The sequence below is a fragment of the Raphanus sativus genome, chromosome 5, assembly GCF_000801105.2.
Source record: "Raphanus sativus cultivar WK10039 chromosome 5, ASM80110v3, whole genome shotgun sequence".
Taxonomy (NCBI): domain Eukaryota; kingdom Viridiplantae; phylum Streptophyta; class Magnoliopsida; order Brassicales; family Brassicaceae; genus Raphanus; species Raphanus sativus.
The window spans coordinates 24,225,862-24,246,817 of NC_079515.1; the positions used below are offsets into that span (position 1 = coordinate 24,225,862).

The 20,956-nt window shown below is 34.3% G+C and overlaps 3 protein-coding genes across 4 annotated transcripts; 1 reads left to right on the forward strand and 2 right to left on the reverse strand.

Moving 5' to 3' along the window:
* The first annotated feature begins 14,157 nt into the window (after positions 1-14,157).
* LOC108858577 (putative F-box/FBD/LRR-repeat protein At1g22000) lies at positions 14,158-16,033 on the forward strand. Its single transcript, XM_018632488.2, has 3 exons — positions 14,158-15,294; positions 15,427-15,564; positions 15,648-16,033. The coding sequence occupies exons 1-3, from the start codon at positions 14,242-14,244 to the stop codon at positions 16,017-16,019; spliced, it is 1,563 nt and encodes a 520-aa protein (XP_018487990.1). The 5' UTR covers positions 14,158-14,241; the 3' UTR covers positions 16,020-16,033.
* Positions 16,034-16,135: 102 nt separating this feature from the next.
* On the reverse strand, positions 16,136-17,277 carry LOC108862859 (protein SLOW GREEN 1, chloroplastic). The gene has a single exon (XM_018637118.2). The coding sequence runs from the start codon at positions 17,253-17,255 to the stop codon at positions 16,281-16,283; it is 975 nt and encodes a 324-aa protein (XP_018492620.1). The 5' UTR covers positions 17,256-17,277; the 3' UTR covers positions 16,136-16,280.
* A 118-nt stretch (positions 17,278-17,395) lies between these two features.
* On the reverse strand, positions 17,396-20,733 carry LOC108862857 (serine/threonine-protein kinase AFC1). 2 transcript variants are annotated; one of them, XM_018637116.2, is made up of 13 exons: positions 20,573-20,733; positions 20,173-20,354; positions 19,851-20,025; positions 19,728-19,754; positions 19,485-19,638; positions 19,346-19,394; positions 19,131-19,245; positions 18,806-18,897; positions 18,522-18,678; positions 18,371-18,435; positions 18,179-18,276; positions 17,971-18,076; positions 17,396-17,882 (listed from the first exon to the last, which is right to left on the reverse strand). In XM_018637116.2, the coding sequence occupies exons 2-13, from the start codon at positions 20,329-20,331 to the stop codon at positions 17,688-17,690; spliced, it is 1,392 nt and encodes a 463-aa protein (XP_018492618.1). In that variant the 5' UTR covers positions 20,332-20,354; positions 20,573-20,733; the 3' UTR covers positions 17,396-17,687. The 2 variants fall into 2 exon arrangements, with proteins under 2 accessions (XP_018492618.1, XP_018492619.1); XM_018637117.2 differs by lacking the exons at positions 19,131-19,245; positions 19,346-19,394; positions 19,728-19,754; ... (1 more) ...; positions 20,173-20,354; positions 20,573-20,733.
* Between the last annotated feature and the right edge of the window lie 223 nt (positions 20,734-20,956).

Genomic DNA, 20,956 nt, shown 5'->3' on the forward strand with positions numbered 1-20,956 from the left:
TCACCTAGTGTTTCTTTAAAAGAAACCTAACTCTATATGCATTTAGAGTGGAATGATGAAACACTAATCTTTTTTCTTTTCGGATCATATATCAATCTGGCAGCATATATATATATATATATATCTTACCTTTCTCAACGTTAACTTACCCCATATTCAATCCAATGTTTTGTAACATTATATATGTGATTTTTTAACTTATGTAATTCAGTTAAAGTTCAGCTGAAAAATTGATTCCTACTTTAATCAAAGACTAGATTTTGACCCGCGCTTTGGAAGCGCGGAATATTTTACGATGAAAAATTTTATTAATAATTTAACAAATATTTTGGTAATTTTTAAAGAGTGTGTATTTAAAATATTTTTGCATTTAAATCAGTGTTTTTAAATTCAACCCGATTGTGATTATACCGGTTAATCCGGAGATCTGACAATTCAATTTAGGCTTTTAAAATATACATATTAAAAAAATCACTAAAACCCGAGACTAACCGATTGAATTGATGGATGACCGATATGTAATCTAATTGGATTTAAATTGTAATAGTTTCATAATTTGTAATCTTATAATCCAAATTTTAAAGTTCATTATTTTGCAATTTATGAAATTATAACGTTTCTACAAAATTTTAAAGAGAAAATGATATATATAAAATAACTAAGATTAATTATTGTATTGTTTGGAAACATTGATAGTAGTATAAAAATATATTGTTTGGAAACATTGATAGTAGTATAAAGAAATAAGTATATTGTTTGGAAACATGGATAGTAGTATAAAGAAATGAACATTAGTGATTTAATGTAGGTTTAACTATAAAGTATAAAGGTGTATTTAATTTAAAAACTTACAAAATAAATGTTAGGTCCAACAAAATGTTTCTGTTTTAATAAGATAGATATATTATTTTAGTATCAACATTTATACTAACTCTAACCGAAGTCATATGTATCTAGAAGTCTTCCTCTAACAGATTAGGTTAGGCAGAGCTGAAATATATTCAACTATATGGTCCCTTATCTTCTTAAGTCTATGCTCACAGAAAATTTTTAATACTCCCTCTGTTTTTTAAAGATGTATGTTTTGGAGTTTTATTACATATTAAAAAAACACATTAATCATGCATTATTTTTAGAAAATATCAAATTTCAATGCATTTTAACCAATAGTCTTTTCAATAAATTCAATTAATTTTATTGAAAATTACAATTTTATATAGAAAACATAAAAAATACATCTTTTTTGAAACAAATATTTTTTTCCAGAACATGCATCTTTTAAAACGAGAAATCGGCCAAAAAACACTGAACTTTTCAAGAATTGCCAAAAGAACCTGTGCACTTGTCTGGCCAATAAAACCCTTAACTTTTATCGACTTATTTACGATTGACTGACCAAATTAGCACACCGTTAAACGAGAGTTAAGACAGCGTTAACTGTTGACGTTAAGTGAAACGACGTCGTTTCATTTTACACGATTTGAAAATAAAAATTGGTAGACACCGGGATTCGAACCCATGTTGTTTGGATCAAATAGTAAGGTATTTTACCACTAGGCTAGTGGCTCATTCAATATAGGAACAAACACATTTAGTTTTATTTGGTATTAATTTTGAATATAAAAAACTCTCTAAAATTTAAAAGGTCTTAAAAATTCCAAAAATTTGAAAAATAAAGAATTTTTTTATAAAATTAATTTTGAAACTGAAATTAAAAATAAAAATTTATTTTCCTTTAAAAATCAAAAATCTTCCAAAATTTTCATTTTTAAAACAAAAATTCATTTTAGGATTAATTTTTTAAAAAAAATAAAAAAAATCGAAAATAGCAAAAAAGTTATAAAAATAAATTCGAATCTGAAAATAATCCGAATCTATAAAAATAATTTTTTTATTTTTTTTTTAAAATGGCCAAAAAGAAAATTTTCATTTTTCAAATTATTAAAAGAAAAATTGAAAAAATAAAATAATTCGAAAAAATTAAAAAAAAAGTGATAAAAATTTTCAAATCTGAAAACATATAATCAGAAACTATAAATAAATAAATAATAATAATAATAATAATAATGATAAATTATTTATTTATTATTTATTTTTTTATAGTTTCTGATTATATGTTTTCAGATTCGAAATATTTATAACTTTTTTGGAATTTTTTTTCGATTTTTTTCGATTTTTTTTCAATTTTTTTTATAATCCAAAATATGAAAATTTTCTTTTTTTTAGAATTAATTTTTCAGTTTTTAGAAATTTTAAAAATCTTTTTAAGTTTTTAGATAATTTTTTTATATTCAATCAGTACCAAATATAATTAAATGTGTTAGTAACTTAATTGATTGAGCCACTAGCCCAGTGGTAAAGTACCTTGTCATTTGATCCAAATAACATGGGTTCGAACCCTGTGGGCGACTTGATTTTATTTTCAAATCATGTAAAACGACATCATTTCATCTTATTTCAAAACGACGTCGTTTCACTTAACACCAACATTTAACGATGTCATTTTTTTCTGTTAAATTTGCTGACGACGTGCTAAATTGGCAAGTCAACGAAAACATTATTAATTAATTTTAAAGTCAACGAAAAGTTTGTGTTTTGTTTGACCAGTCCATATGTCCAGATTTCTTTTGGCAATTCCGGAAAAGTTCAGTGTTTTTTTGGCCGATTTCCCTTTTAAAAACAGAGGGAGTATGTAATTAACAGTGACAAATAATAATTTTGTAAGTCGTAGTAAGGACTCGTTCTTGAGCTCACCAAATATGGATAGCTATAAAACGACAGAAATTCTTACAGCCTTCGCTTTCAAAGGTAATTAATCCGACACATTTCTCAAAATAGTAATTAATGACTACGAACATTTTCCCCCAAAACAAACCGTTAAGCGTTAGCTTACTTCGTATTGAATGTAAGATTAGATTATGGATCAAACTATTGTATTGGTGTTTCATCTGATGATTTAAATGTAAATTGTTTTTGTTACTAATACTCACTATGCATGCATTAATTTACTATTCTGTCTGTTTCTCCAAAAGTGTCGTTTAAAATTTTTATTTTTATTATGTCAGTTTCTATTTTTGAAAAGAGAAATTCATTTACTGTGAAAATAGAAATAAATAAAACTTATAAATAAATTTTTTAGTATGCGTAAAAACTTTCAAATGACATTTTTTTTTGTGAAACAGGTGAAGTATTAAATAACTAGCATTGTCAATATCTTTGCGTTGAGAAAAATCTATCTTATTAAAGTAGAAGTACTTTAAGCTTTTGTTTGGAAACATGGATATGAGTTTTTAAAAAAATTAAATTTTGTTTGGTAACAAAGATAGTAGAGAATTTTGTATTTTCCTTATTTAAATGATAGATTTAAGTATTTAATGTATTTTCCTAATTTAAATAATAGATTTCTTTAATAGAATGAATCTTAACCAAAATAAATTTTCTAATAGATTTTTTGTTAACATTTAATATTTTTCAATATTTATTAATAAAAATAATAAAATAAAAATCACACATCAAAATCAATTTATATATCATATAGATAAAATATAAAATATTTTATTTATAAATTGTTAGTATAACACTTTTATAATATAAGTCCAATTAGTTATAAATATTAGATTTTTATATGATACGCTGTGATATAATAGACAATTAAAATCACATAATATAATTATTTAAAGTAATATATAAAAATTTTGTTTAAAATATTATACTAACAATTATGTAATACATATTAATTTACATATATATATATATATTATCATTAGAACAAAGGAAAAAATTGAAGTGAAAGCAAATATTTATACGGCCACGGGTCAAACTATAGAAATAAACAAAAATGGCGTAAATTTTTTTTTAACAAATTTATTTTAATGTCAAATATGTATATATATTTTATGTATTTATAAATTATTTTATTTGTTATTAAGAATGCTAAGATTTTGGAATCGGAAAAAATTATGATCCATCTCTATATTATTTTAATTAGGAATTTAAAATTTATATCAAAATATTTTTTTAAACTTTTAATTTTTATTATAACTACAAATGTTAATTTTCAATCTAAATTTATGTTTAAATATTACAAATATATCATTTATAAATAAAAAAACTAAAAACATAAAATAAATACCCGCCCGGTTGGGCGGGTCAAGATCTAGTTAAAATTCAGGCGCAAAAGAGTCGTATGCACTTATATATGGAAATATATACTAATAAAATTCGGACGGAAAAGAACAAAGTTAAAAGCAAATGAATCTTTTACTTTGATTTTTTTTTCCATATTTCTCTTATGGGGTTTTGGACGTTGGTGTGTCCATAGATTAGATCACATATGCCGAGCCTACACACAAAATCACTTTATTGGTTCTTTTCCTACAGTGGATGAAAAGATTAAAACTTACTTTTTTAGCAAAAACATTCATTTTCTTGAAAATTTTAATTAATATGCAAAACTAAACGTTTTCAACTGTTAGGTAACGTGACACAGAACAGCATTAAATTTGGAATGTTTCCAAAGCTACAAATTTCAAAGATTTGGTGTTATTATTTTTAGGGTCCCTTATTTTTATAGCGAAAACAAAAGGTATTCTTCAAGAAACATGCCATCTCTAAGTTATATAACATATTTGTAAGAATATGAAGGTTATGATCCCATATATATTAGAGATTTCTATATATTAATCTATTTCGCTAAGCAGCTTGCATTTTATTGAATATAACGATGGATTATTAGAACAAAGTTAACAAAAACTAATGTTTTAGATTATAAGTAGTACAGTTCAGCTGCATGGAGAAGATTCTTGTTCGTAACTAGCACTCGCAAGTCAACAAAGTATCAATTAATAATCATCTTAAACATGTCAGTTGTAATATTTAATTATGATTTATGAAAAAGTTTCAGCCGTATAAAATACAAAAGACATACAAACAAGAAAGTAAAACAGATTCCTTGACCTATGTGCTATATATATATAGTCACCGTATAACATTTTGTCATGCGTTAGACCATGTTTATGAATGTAATTTAAATATTGTATTGTATAAGAAAACAAAACTGAATCATAGAACTCGATATATGTTTTTGTAATTGAACTCTATACTAAGTGAAAAATAAAATACAAAGAAATAGAAGAATTAATTGTATGAAAAAAAACGAAAACAAGAGAAATGAGATTATTAAAGAATTTTCGATTTGTTGAGAATCACATAAAACTTTTAGGATTTTCCAGTTATGTTTACTGTATATATAATATTTTTACTTCTGTCTAGTCCATGCATGTTCACAAAATTTGTCTTTGCTTATTAATGTCAAATGTCATTCTCCATGATAAAAACAAGACAAACAAGATCTGTTCTTCATGATAAAAACAAGACAAACAAAATCTGTTCTTTTCAAACAAAGTCTTGTTATTGTGTGCAACTATTTTGCAATTATCTTCACACATATAAAGTTCAAGGCATGGGACTAAACTAGCAAAATATCTAAAACTGTGATATACTTTATCACTTAAGAAAATAATGCTACATTATCCAGTTTAAACTGTGATTAATTTCCTAATCGCTTTGTTCGTAAACCCTAACGGCAGTTATTAGTTTTTATTGATGGATTTCTCCAACTATTCTAGCGATCGGTGGAATACTAGAACCAAAAATGTAGATATTTAGCTTATTGTCAATATAAATTATTATAAATTTCTAGATGTATATTGTTCACAATATATTACTTTGCAAATAGTGGGAGACAATTTATAAGGTGTTAGTACTACAACCAAAAATGTAGTATATATACATATTCAAATTCTCCCGTACATATATAATACAGGCCAAAATACTTATCATATGATTTTGTGATGATGTGTAATAGCTGATGGGAAGAGTTGGCATGGTTTATTTTTGATATTGTTAAGATAATTATTTAAGGATTCAGATGAATCTCCATAATTAACACACGAAACCTAAATATGTGTCGGTTTACTAAACCTAAAGCTATTAAATTAGTTTTGAGAGTGGAAGTGAACCAAACATTTGTGAAAAAGTGAAGAAAAAGAGGACAAGAAGAAGAAGACAAAGTGATGATTAATTACTTGTTCTGCTTGAACACTCCACACATGCCTTCCTTGAAAATTCAGTTCTATCAGTATTTTTTTTTGTAATTTTTTTTAACCCGGTTAACTCCAAGGGAATCGTAGACCCGTGGATACTCTTTTTCTATGATATTCAAATGGATCCTAAAATAAAGACTTATATCCGCATTATGTAAACTGAACAATGCGACTTAGTTTCATATAATAGGAAGATCAAACCTAAAACGTGTTATCGTCTCAGATTTATCCACTGCCACTTGACTACAAAGCCCTGTCGTTCATCAGTATTTAATCAAAATACTATATTGCTAACTTTTTTTTTGTTAAAAACATCTTTGATTGTTCATTATAAAATCTTCACCAAGGCTCAATATTTTCTCCTTAATCGTAGGCTGGGTTGCATGGAAGCTTCGTCGGATGTCCGTTTCCCGCTTCGAAACTGAAATGGGAATCGAAACCTAGTAGAAACTTACGGAATCTCGATTCCAAAACGCTTCTAAAATATTAGCTTTAAAAATACGTTGGAAGTTTACGATTCTATTTTGGAATCACGCTTCCGTTTCTTAAAAAAAAACAATGTCATAAATCAATAAAAATATAAAATCATAATTTTAATTTATATAAAATCCAAATTTTAATAGTAATGAAATAAAGAGAATATAAATATAAAAATATTAAAACTAATACTATTAAGTATCTTTATGCATTGAAGTTTTTATTAAAAGTTACATCATATATTCAAATATATTGTGTCAATTATTTACGAAGTATAAAAATAATTAATATAATAAATTCTTTTAAAATTAGTTTATGTATATTTTCACAGTTTTGTCGTGAAATCATTTCAAAATTATTATAAATGAATAATTTTTTATCTTAAATTTAAATCATATAAGTTTTAGTGCTAAATTTTATAAAATTATATTTATATATATATATATATATATATATATATATATATGTTTCCAACACGTATCCGCTTCCTAATTTTTTTAAAAATCTCGCTTCCGCGTTTCCGTACGTTTCCATACCCGCTTCCGTTTCTATGTAACATAGCTCGTAGGATATTATATAATAGTTTTTATATAACTAAAATAAATAATATACCGAAACCTAAATTATCTTCGATTTATTTTTCTTTTTGGAAAAAACCTAAGTTAATATTCGAAGTACTTTTAAAGCTGTATATTGTTTCCAATTAAGGCGTCTACAGTAGCTAGCTCGAAAGGCAGTCGTGAGTCGTGACATCGACCCGTAGAAAGATCCTCCATCATTCCAGCTCAGCATCCAATCACTTGGACTTGGTGTAGAAGAGGAATCAGACTCTACACGACACACGGAAGAGTAGGTCAAATTAATTAGTACACATTTATAACCTATGTTCGGATATTACGAATTTTGTTTGCCTTCTAGGTGACAACGACTCAATTGACCCAAACTTTAAAGAAAAAATTAGTTCGACTCTATAAGTATAAAGTTTAAATATTACAAAATGTGACATTACTTATTTATCTACATAACAACCCATGATCAGCTGCCTACTTTACTCATAAAAGTACAAAGACATTTTAGAATAAATCAGAGTATGAAGATATTAAGTATGTATGAATGATTTATTTGATAGATAATTAAGTACAGTGCATTACTATGTGCGTTAAAGTAGAAAGTAAATAATTATCTGTATTTTTTAATATATTTTAGGTACATCATTTGATCAACAAGAAGTTGAGCATGAAAGGAATTAATGTATCTCCTAATTAACTGGATAAATCATTTTTCATACATCTTCTCCGTTCTCCCTCCACAAGATAGTACAATAATGCGGATATCGAGTGTTAGGTGCGATAATTGATAAAGTTGTGGATATGGGAGTACAATGATAGAGATTGATCCTATTTGCATCAGACGGACACGTAAGTTGTGATTTCAAGAAACTGAGAATCATAACCAAAGTATGTGTTAGATTACATAAAAATAAGGATATTGCCGATTCTAAAACTTCTAAGAGTTGGAACCATGAAAACAATCATACATGTCATAAACGAAATAATATTACTGCAGTTGTAAAATGAAACAATATTATATTCTACTTCTTTTTATGTAGACTAACACATAAGAAATATAAAATAAGATCCAAAGAAGTTATTGAACATGGGTGATTGAACATAGCATTTATAACTTCAACTACAAGAGGAGAAGTAGATCATTGTTTGTGCTTTGTCAAAAGTGTGGTCCAGTTTTGACAACTTATATAGATGACGAGATCTCTATCATACATATGACTAATAACAACCTGGATATATTTCCTGATTATCCACCACTGATAGATACAAAGCATTGTGCTTTGTGCATTTGGTTACTTGAATAAGCATGACATAGAGTTTTTGGTTTGTTATTGTAACAATATTGATTCCTAGAACATCGTAGATTATGCTTTTTATAGATAATGTGCAAAAAGCAACTTGACCTTTTCAAGATATATTGGAACTATAATGTACACTAGCTAGGCTCGTTCTCATAAACGTTATTCCAAGTACATATAGACTATAACCTCAAAGAATGTCTTAGAACTTTAAACTTGATACGAAGAACACAACTCAATATAAAGAACTCTCTTTATTAAACTCTCTCTTAAGGAAACACTCAAAAACCTTAAGCTCTCAACTCACAATATAAACTCTTATATTGAATGCAACACTCTTGCATCTCTTATATAGATTTTAGTATTCCTAAACTCTTAGGTAATATCTTTCCTATTCCTAATACACTTAGAATTAGTGTTGCTTAGACTCTAAGCTAACTTCATGTTTATCTCCAACATTATCCCCCTTAAACTTGAAGTTATTCTTTCCCACATCTTGAACTCCCACTAGATCTTTCATTTCCTTGAACTTAGTTCTTCCCAAGGCTTTTGTCAGAATATCAGCCATTTGCTCAGCTCCCGGAACATGTTGAACATCAACTAGCTCATTCTCGATGCATTCTCGTATGAAGTGGTAGCGCTTGTGAATGTGCTTGCTGCGTCCGTGGAAAACGGGATTCTTTGTAAGTGCTATGGCAGATTTATTGTCAAGCCTTATGGTGACTCGATCACCACCATCTCCAACGACTTCTCCCATTAGTTCTTGCAACCATATGACTTGTTTTGCGGCTTCGGTTGCTGCCATAAACTCAGCCTCACAAGAAGATAATGCCACCGTTTCCTGTTTCTGAGAACACCAAGTAATAGGACTATTATTCAAGTAAAATATATGTCCAGTAGTACTCCTACCATCATCCTCATCAATATTGTGACTTGAGTCACTAAAACCTTCTAGACTCAACGAGTTTGCTTCCTTGTACACGAGGCCTACTCCTGTCGTTCCCTTTAGGTATCTTAGTATTTGTTTTAACGCTGCTCCGTGCGAACGCTTCGGTTGATGCATATATCGACTAAGTAAACCAACTGAGAACGCAAGATCTGGCCGTGTGTGTAGCACATACCTTAAACACCCGATCATACGCCTGTACTCCTTTGCATCGATGTCGTCTTCTTCCTCTGATTTAGACAACTTCAGACCAAACTCCATAGGTGTATGAGTGGCATTACACTCATCCATGCCGGCTTCCTTTAAAATCTTCTCCGCATATCTGGCTTGACTCAACGTGATCTTCCCCTTCTCTTGTGTTACTTCAATCCCGAGGTAATAGGTTAGTAACCCAAGATCGCTCATATCAAAATTGCTGGACATTTGCTTCTTAAAGACGTCAATTATGTGTTCGTTAGAACCTGTGACCAAAAGGTCATCGACGTATACAGCAACAAGAAGAAGCTGGTCGTGCTCTTGCTTGCGATACAAGGCTGGTTCTTTTGTACACCTTTTGAATAGTAGTTGCTCCAGAACTTTGTTTAGCTTTTCATTCCACGCCCTTGGTGCTTGTCTCAGTCCATACAGAGCTTTGTTAAGTCTGTATACTTTATCTTCTTCACCCTGCACTTCAAATCCCTCGGGTTGTTTAACGTATACGACCTCTTTTAAGTCACCGTTGAGGAAAGCGGTCTTTACGTCTAGATGATGGATCACCCACCCCTTTGATGCTGCAAGAGCAACAAGAAACCTTACAGTTTCAATACGAGCAACCGGTGCGAAAACTTCTTCAAAATCAATGCCGTGCCTTTGAATATATCCCTTAGCCACCAATCTCGATTTATATTTGTTTATGCTCCCATCTGCGTTTCTTTTTATCTTGAAAATCCACTTTAAACCTATTGCTTTAGCTCCTGGTGGAAGGTCAACTAAGTTCCAGGTTTTATTCTTCACAATGGAACTGATCTCGTCCTCGCACGCGTCACGCCACACTTGCTCCTCCATTGCAGTCTTGAAATCCCACGGTTCTTCATCTAGGAGAAACAATAACCGCTCTCCTTCTGCTTCAGCTAGAAGTATATAGTCATCTAGATACCCTGGTTTCTTAGTGATTCTAGTAGAACGTCGAGTTTGCAACTCTGTTTCCTCTGTTTCCTCTGTTTCTTCTTCCAACTCTGAAGATAAATCATTGTTCTCTTCCTCTGTTGCATCATTACTTTCTTCTTTAACACCCTCGCTGATAGTCTCTTTATCTTTACTGCCGTCATCTATGATCTCTTCGAGCCCTTGGTTACCGTATTCTCCAAAGCCAATCTTGAAACTTCCTGGTTTCTCTGTTTCGTTTCCTCTTGATTTGTTCCAATCCCAAGGTTTATTTTCTTCAAACACAACATCTCGACTGACAATAATCTTTTGGTATGTAGGGTCAAGTAGTCTGTAGGCTTTAGAACCGGGCTCGGTTCCTAAGTTTACCAACGTACGAGACCTTTTGTCTAATTTCTTCAGCCCTGCCGAATCTACCTTTGCATGAGCAATGCACCCAAACACTCGAATGTGCTCAATACACGGCTTTCTTCCTTTGAATGCCTCGTATGGAGTCTGAGAGACTAATGTCTTAGTCGCAATACGGTTTATTAGGTACGTTGAGTGCCTAACTGCTTCCCCCCACAAGTAATTTGGCACACTCATGTGTGTTAAGATACTTCTAGTCATCTCTAGCAACGTTCTATTACGCCTCTCTACTACTCCATTCTGTTGTGGCGTGTATGGAGCGGTCAAATGACGTTGTATTCCTGCCTTCTCGCAGAAATCCCGAAACTCTGTGCTGGTGAACTCTCCGCCTCGATCCGTTCTTAATGTCTTTATGCTTGTGCCTGCTTCATGTTCAACTATCTGTTTAAACCTCTTAAACTTCTCGAATGCTTCTCCCTTCTCCTTTAGCAATATAGACCACATATAACGCGAGTGATCATCAATGAGCACAAATATATATCTACTCTTTCCTGCAGTTTTTGGTGCTATTGGTCCACAAAGGTCACCATGTATGAGCTCAAGGACCGTACTTGCACGATATTTCGTAGATTGTGGGAATGGTTTCCTCGTTTGTTTAGCTCGCAGACAAGAGCTACAGATCTCCTTCTCAATTTTTAGTTCGGGGAGTCCTCGAACAAGATTCTTGCTTACCATCATCTTTAGTGCATCAGCTCCAAGGTGTCCAAGGCGCGCATGCCACTGTGAGTACTCGTGATGTATCTCCGTTTGTAAACATCTCTGTTCTGCTGTTTCCATAACTACTTTGTATAGTCGGTTTCTTGCCCTAGGCGCCTTCACAATGAGATTACCGTCTCTGTCATGTAAAGTAAGATAGTCCTCTCTCATTCTAACGTCGCATCCTGACTCCGTAGCTTGCCCGAGACTTATAATGTTACTCTTAAGATCTGGTATGAAATAGACGTCTGCAAGTATCTTCCTCTTCCCATCTTGACTAACAAATAGAATTGATCCTTTTCCCTTGATATCTACTCTTGAGTCGTCTCCAAACCGAACATTCCCAGTAATCTTATCATCCAACGAATTGAAATAGCTTCGGTTCCCAGTCATATGGTTGCTAGCACCGTTATCTAAATACCATATTCTGTCACTATCGGTATTTGACTCGAAGTTCTTAGGCGTTACATTCCGTTCGTTGAGGTAGACGATCTCCTGCATCATTAATCTATCGGCTTCCTGAGTCATGTCACCATCTTTGCTTTCAGTTGTTTCTTGCAACTTCAACAGTCTGTCAGGGCATGTCGCTGCAAAGTGTCCCTGTTTATCGCATCTAAAACATGTCACCTTAGAGTTATCTCGACTTTCCCAGTAAGATCTTGTATTATCTCTGTTATCCCAATATGTTCTGCCACGACCTCTTCCTCTGTTATAGTTTCTACCACCTCTGCCTCGTCCTCCTTGATAGTCTCGATAGGGTTGAGATTCAGTATTAGTATACATCAACTTGTTCTGATCCTGTGTATCTTCTTCTTCTTCACTTACTCGCTCCTCATATGTCTTTAATCGTCCTATAACGTCTTCTAAACTTGCTGTCTTTAGGTCCAGTAATTGTTCTAAAGAAGCAACCATGAAAATATATTTCTTGCGCGGTAAGCTTCCCAATAGCTTCTTTACGAGCTTTGTTTCTTCTATCTTTTCTCCTAAAGTTTCAGCTTTTGAGGATATCTCTGATATTTTACCGACGAAGTCATCAATCTTATATGTTTCTTTCATCTTCAAGCGGTCAAATTCATTCATCAGAGTATGAAGTCGGGCTTCTCGAACTCTCTCAGCTCCAACATGACGTGTTTTGATTGCATCCCATACCTTCTTTGCAGAGTCGAGACTCCCAATTTGTAAGACCAATGATTCTGGTACGGATTGACAGATCAGAGCGGTTGCCATGGTATTTTTCTTCTTCTCAGTGGTCTCTTCTTCGACAGCCTCCCATACTTCATGAACATCGAGTAACAACTTCATGCGAATCGCCCATACTGTATAGTTTGTGGTGGTTAACATTGGACACTTGATGGAGGATGATCCTCCTTTGTCTTTCGTTGCCACAACTATATCTCCCATCTCTCTCTCCTTGATTACTTTAAGTATGGCTCTGATACCAAATATAAGCTCAAAGAATGTCTTAGAACTTTAAACTTGATATGAAGAACACAACTCAATATAAAGAACTCTCTTTATTAAACTTTCTCTTAAGAAAACACTCAAAAACCTTAAGCTCTCAACTCACAATATAAACTCTTATATTGAATGCAACACTCTTGCATCTCTTATATAGATTTTAGTATTCCTAAACTCTTAGGTAATATCTTTCCTATTCTTAATACACTTAGAATTAGTGTTGCTTAGACTCTAAGCTAACTTCATGTTTATCTCCAACATAGACTGTATCTTTCTTTGTAGTACTACTCCTCGGTTGATTGTATCCATGGATCTTCCCCATTTGCAAATACTATCAGAGGTAAATAACCGAAAAAAAAAGCAATAACAATCTGATCTCACGTATTACTCAAATTTGGAGATCAAAACCTTGTTGATGCTGAATGATTATGATACCGTACTATTCTAAGTACGTTTCAAGCAAAAACTTATCATCATCAGCAAAGTATTCAACTTACCTTGCGACAAAAGAATCAGGTTCGTCAAGGTTTACATTCAAGTAAACATTATACATCATTTCAACCATAACCAATGGCACAAACACTGCCTAGGAGGATCTGAAACAAAGAATGGCTCAACAAGATTGCATTTCAAAGGAGTGATGACATGAAACCCAAAAGTGTTCACTGTCATCAGTACCATAACCGCCGAGACTTTTGAATACGAATGACCAAATGAGCCTAACAAGATGAACCTAGCCATAAGTGAAGTTATAGAGGAGAGGAGACACCTGTTGGTGATAGATAATCCTAGTTGTTTTTGGTTAAGAAGATATTCCCACGGTTTAATAAAAAAGTGTGAGTAATTTTTTTTTTCGAAACTAATTAATTAAAGAGAGTTATTTTAAAATCTATTCTAAAAACGTGTGAAAAGATCAAAAATTTTATATTAGTGAACAGAGAGAGTAAACAGAAAGCATAATTAAAAGAAAATTAAATCAAATATTTTTAGTGTTTTATTATAATTATTCATTAAGAAGATAAAACATATAATTAAATAATTAAAATCAAACACACGTGCGTGTATCTATTCTATTAATCAAAACCCTCAAGCCAAGGATACCCTAAAATGTTGTTGGTGTAGAGAAGTTTGAGAGGAAAAGTATGTTTGAACAGCTTTTATTATTTTTCGGCTCAATTGATGTTAGGTTGCAAGCTGGAGATGTGATTTTGATACTGCTAGAACAAGGGATTCCAGTACTGTTAAAACACGTATCCCGAAGATTCTCATCAAAGAAAAGAACCCGAAGAATTGAAGTAGAATTAGAAGACAAGATCAGTGCTCTGCCCGACGAGTTGCTCGTGCAGATATTGTCTCTTGTTCCGACAAAAGATGCAGTAGCCACCATGATCTTATCAAAACGATGGAGGTACATTTGGACGATGGTGCCAAAGCTTGACTATAATATGAATGACGGTATTCACAAAGTAGGTTTCCTTGACTTTTTGTTTGGGAAAAGTTATCAACGGTGGTTTTTACGGTTTATTGATGAGTCGTTACTAGTCCACAAGGCACCTGTATTAGAAAAACTAGCTATTGAACTCGGTGGGAAATGCCCTGTTGATGTAAATGTGGACGTTGGAAAGTGGATTGAAAAAGCGGTTGTTAGTAAGGTGCGTGAGATAGAGTTAGTGCTTATGTGGTCTGCCGAGCATACTAGCTTGCCTAAGAGCCTTTACACATGCAATACACTCGCCTCTTTAAGTCTTTTCGGAAAGATTATCGTGGATGTTCCTTCTCTGGCTTGCCTCCCATCCCTGGAAGAGCTTGAACTTAACTCTGTGGTATACAAAGATGAAGATTCTCTTGCTCGGCTTTTATCAAGTTGTCCTAATCTCAAATATTTGGATGTGGAACGACATCCCCAAGACAACGTGAAAATTTTCAATATAAAAGCCCCATTATTAGAAAACTTATACTATTTGTATGTGGAGTTAAGATCACACGACGAAGGCACTGGTGGGGGGACTTTGGCTATAGATTCTCCGGCATTAAATGAAATCTTCATCGCTGATTACTCGGGAGACTCTTGCTCCATTGAGAACAAACCTCGCCTTGACAAGGCATTTATCAGCGGTTCTTGTTACCCTGATGACAAGTTTATGACATGTCTTTCTTCAGTCAGATACCTCGAGTTAGTTTTGAACTTTGCGACGGTATGCAATGCTCTTGTACAGATTCATTAGGATGATCATTATCTATTTAGCATGATCACATTTCTATGGGTTTTTTTTTTCTTTACTTATGTGTACTTATGTGTTGTTGTGTTGTTGTGTTGTTCATTGCAGTTTGTGTGGTTTAACACTATTAACTTCTCACAGCTTCTGGAATGTAAGATAAGACTTGTACACGAGTTAGACTGGTTAGAACCGCTAATGTTTTTACTTCAAAATTCTCCTAATCTAAAAGTTCTTTCCATCGACAAGGTTTGTTCTTTCCTTCATGCAGTTTTTGATGGAGTAATCAAAGTAAAATTTCATTATATTATCTATTGTGGTCTTTTTTACAGACATTCATTCGATATGTGGAGGAGTCGCCACTTTCATGGAACCAACCGAGTTCTGTTCCCGAATGTTTGTCAAGCCATCTAGAGATCTTTGAATGGAATGAATATGGAGGAAGAAACGAAGAGAAAGAATTGGTAAAATACATCTTTGCCAACTCTAACTGCTTACAGAGAGCTAGATTCTCCTTGAAATCAACCGGCAAAAAGAATAAGAAGAAGATGATGGAAGAGTTGGGATCTATGTCTAGGATTTCGACATCATCCCAGCTTCTCTTCTCCACTGAACTGGAATATGTGAGCGTTATATATGAAACCTGTTCGGGATTTGGTCCGATATTTCGAATTTTTTCCGGATATTTTGGTTTAGAGGTATAGAATCCGTTCGGGTATTTATACATTTCAGGTCGAATTCAAGTATGAGTTTGGTTATTTAAAACTGCTTAGAAAAACAAAACCGGGATGAACATAACTCACGAATCAATACAAAGCCATCATCCAAATCAAATCCATCATTCAAATCAAATCATCATAGTTAACTCAAGCATTATTGTTATCTCAATACAAATAGCTAAAACGTTACAGACCATCCCACCATTCAAACACAATCCACCATACAACTCTCCTGATCCTCTAATCTTAGAAAAGCTCACCTGCAAACAAATTATTAACCAAGAAATCCTCCATGTAATTATAATTCTCCGGTACAAGTCTCTTAAACTTGAGATACTGTTCCTCCGCCTTGTCTTCCTCCTTCAGCAAAGTGTATATCGCTCCTTGGCAAAAATACGGCCAGAAATCACTTGGTTCATCTTCGACAAGCTCTTCATAAAGCTTCAGTGCTTCGCTGTGTTTCCCTCTAACCACACGAATCTGAGCCACGAGATGCTTAAACTCACGATACTCCTTGCGCTTGTTCTCCCTCTCGCATCTCAGCATTGCTTCCTCGATTCTCCTCTCTACCTTTCTCCAATCAAGACCTGCATTGGAGTAAGCCACGACCAAGCCGTGATAAGCTTCAGCGCGAAGAGGGTGTTTAGCTAGAACCTCTTCCAGTACGGTTTTAGCTGATTGTGTATATCCATCGCAAGTAAAGTATCTGGCTTTCTGAACCGGCCATTTCGGTTCGTCCGGTTCCAGTTTTATCAGACGGTCGAGTACTTGTATAGCTTCTGGGAGCTTATAAGATCCGAATTTTACCTCCACCAAGGAGCGAAGAGAGTCCACGTCAGTTGGGTGAGTTGCTAAATGCTCTTCGAGGGCTCTCTCTTGCTCTTCGTAGGTGACGTGTTTGTCGCTGTCCGTTGACGAAGGAGGCGTGAGGGGAGCTGCGATGGCCGGAGGTTTGAGCTGGAGGTTGAGGGAAAGGAGAGCAGCGGCGGTTGCTAGAGTGATGCATGTGGACTTGAGGACGCGGAAAGGTGCGGACTTTTGAAGAGGGATGATCAAGTTTTGAGATTTGGAAGAGGAAGAAGCTTTGATTGAAGGGTATTTGAAAGAGGAGTTTGGTCGGATAAATGGTCTCAAGGTGGAAGATTGTTCCAGGAAGGAGGATGAAGAGGTGTGAGTGAAGAATGGCTGGCGGTGAATCTTTAATCTTCCCAGAGACTCCATGATTGTTGTTTGTGAGAAACCCTTCAAACCCCTTATTCAGTAAAGTGATCTGAGGAGAGATCAAAGCATACCGAATATTCTCTACCGTTTCTTGTCTTTTATGGGCTTCAGTCTCACGCTCCATCTACTTGTTTAAGACATGTGAAACACACATTCAACATAAACTTTTGAGTGTAAGAAACTGTAGTAACACTTTTGAACAACCACGGAACAATCTTGGTCGGTCGTGGTCGGAGACCGAACACAGGAAACAAATAAAAACAACAGACACACGAAATAAGGTACAAAAGGCATTTCCTTCTTTCTTTTCATTTCTATACATGAAATTATGTATAACATACATGGCTACAAAAAAACACCAAGAGAAATGAAGAAACCAGAAGCTCCAGATCTTTGAATCCCCAAACATTCATTCATCTGCTTTTCCTCTTATTAGTTCTTGTGGTTATATAAAAATGGATGAGGGGTTGGGTTAAAGGGAATACTCTGTTCCCGGCTTCTTGTGAAGAAGGGATGGCTCAGTGCTTCCCTTGCCTTGAGCCTCTCCGTTGGTTCATACCGAAGCAGCCCTTGTAACAGATCTATCAGATCACCCGCCGAGTGATCCACATGTTGCATGATCAGGTTCTGAAAAGTACAAAAGGTGGAGTCCTAATTTCAGTATCAGTTAAGTGAATGTCAATTCCTAAGTTATTTAATTTTGAGATTATTTTACCGGCAACCGGGGAAGTTTCCATACTGCTTTCAAGCTGTCTCTCGACGTTGCACCTTCAGGCCAATCTAACTTTGCACCTCTCCTGAAGTATCTTTCCGAGCGCCGGCTGCAGGAGAACGTTTTGATTTTGATATAAAAAATTAAAAAGTTCAATTTCATTTCCGCTGGTATCTTATGTTGCTAATAAGATTGAACTTGCTGTTCTTACTCGGCTCTGAGCACCATATGAGGTGGCAATGGTCCTAGCACCCTTTCCATCATGGCCAAATGCTCCAAATTTTCATGCGTTTGGAAAAGCGCCTCTCCCTGCAAAAATTATTCAGAAGATAGAATCTGTTGGGATGGATACGGTGAGATGAATCCTGGTGTACATAAAACATGAATAGAGGAAGTTACTCACCGAACAAAGCTCAACAAGTATGCAACCAATACTCCACAGGTCACATGGATAGTTCCATCCAACCCCTGCGATGAAGTTCAATAGTAAATACTGATTGCTATACATATAAATGTTGTCAACACAGATGTGACAAAAAGTCATAAGAGTTTACCTAGGATAACTTCTGGTGCGCGGTAATGCCTTGTGGATACAATGTAGTTATGGTCTTGATGTTCAAACGTTGTACTTCCAAAATCAATGAGCTTTATGGCACTTGACTTTGGCAGATTCTTGAAGTATGACCCATCTTTCGTGGGTCGTGATAAAAACTACATTATCATGACCACAAAGAGAAAACAAGTCAAACAATTTTAGTTATACAAGATCTTTGATAGATACATATCACATAAGCCATGAACCTACATGCGTCCAGCTTCGAGATGATTTTATACTCACCTTATAATCAGGTATTTTGATATATTCAGACGACACCAGAAGAATGTTCTCCGGCTTCAAATCTGTGTGAATCAGACGCAAATCGTGCATATCTGTCACGACAGAATGAGAAAAGCCTGAGTACACTAGTAAACAAAAATTTCCAGAAATACTATCTGAGCTATTTGGATTCCCTGGAGAGATTGAATGCAGTATCAAAAGAGAAACATTAAGTAATAATTACTAAATGCCTTAGTCTCGTATCAAAAAGTTCCCGAAATTTAGAATGACTTATGGCACTAATGGACTAGTATATAGAAGAATGGGTCAAGAAAAGTCCACACACATGCTACAGACTCCAAAAGTTGTCTGCCAAGCTCACGAACAAGGTCAATAGGAAATGAACGGTAGCTGTTTTTGCGGAGAAAATCATACAAACTTGGGCCAAGCTTCTCAAACACCTGTTGAAACCATTTAAACCCATCCGCCAGCTCTTTTATAACTCACACAATACTCAGGGAGTGATTTCCCCTCAAACTTATCAAGGATAACAGAACTTACAATACAAATATGATTACGATAGTCAAACCAATTCCGTATTTGCACACAACTGCAAGGAATGGAAGAGCTTATACCAAATGCAAAAAAAACTCAAAACTAAACCAAGAATTAGTAAAAAGAGGAAAAGAAAGATTCTCACCGAGAACCACCAACATCATGCCTTGTAAGCCTCTGCAGCACGTCAATTTCAATCATGGCAGCTTCACGATACTTGTTTACAGACCGTATAACTTTGATGGCCACAGCTTCTTTGTTTTTATTATCAAAACATTCCAATACTTGGCCAAATGTACCTGCAAGAATACAATCCATAGGATGATGAAATTACTAATCTTTCTCCATAAGTATACTAATCATATAAGCAAAAAGGTAAACTAACAACCTTCACCCATTTTGCTGAGAATTTGATCTGCACGCACAAACAGAACAGGGGCATGTCAGTGTAACGTAGTTAACACTCCATGACGATTGAGTCAACAGTGAAACAGACACATAAGACACTCACATCGAGGAGTCAAAGTATCTCCGACCACAAAGACAAAATGACCGTCTTTATCATCAGGTCTCCAGGGAGGAGAGCCCTGACGAGGAAGGCCATTATAAAACAAGTTCGGGTACACGAAATTCGGTACCAGTCCACTTGCAAACTCTTGACCATAGTACAACGGAGGATGAAATACCTGAAGCAAAACAAAACACACCACTTTAAAAAAAAAAAAAAAGTCAAAACTTTTTAACACAAGTCAAAAAGTCTCGTCCAAGAAAAAAGACAGCTGAATCAAATAGCAGAAGGATCAATTTGGTATGTATGAGGACGATTCGTTTACCGGAGGAGGAGGAAGAGGAGGTGGCGCAGCATCCCAAGCCAATCGGGGCCGTTTTCTCGGACGCTTATCGACGATCCGATGCGGGAATTCAACGTTCCGGTGAGTTTCTAGGATCATCGCGATCGAGCTAGGTTTCTCACGATGCACACTGCTTTGCATTTAAAAAAGGGGCAAATCCTGAGCTGAAATCAAAAACCACCCCAGGTATGATGAATCATAGATGCAAAAGTGAGGATGGATTCGAATCGAATTAAGGAGATAAGATTCTGAAATTCGAAATCCCTAAAAAATCTTCAATTGTGAGATCTATCTCAATAGGTAACTAAAAAAGGGTGGGAAAAGTAACAGAAAATAATATAAAAAAAAAAGAGTATAAAGTTAATGTAGCTTAGAAACTTACCGTAAATCTCTCTCTCTTGCAGATTGAATTTAACCGAGAATTCAGATCGGAGATAGGAAAATGCTATCTTCACTAAATTGTAATGTGAGCTACAACAATAACAAGAAAAAATCTCGGGGGGGGGGGGGGATTTGACAGCGAAAGAGACTGAAAAGAAATAATGAGAGAGAGGAAAGCGAGCGAACCAAGGAAGGAGACGGCGAATGAGAGAGAGAGTGAGGCTTTTACACGAAAATAATGGGCTTTTATTAAAGGCCTTTTTATTTAAATATCTGTCAACTAAAGAACGACACGAGGTCTATCATCTCCAGTTACAAACAACGCGGAGTTTAGTTACTAGAGCATCAAAACAACACGATCTTTTCTTCAAAATCTTCCAAAATG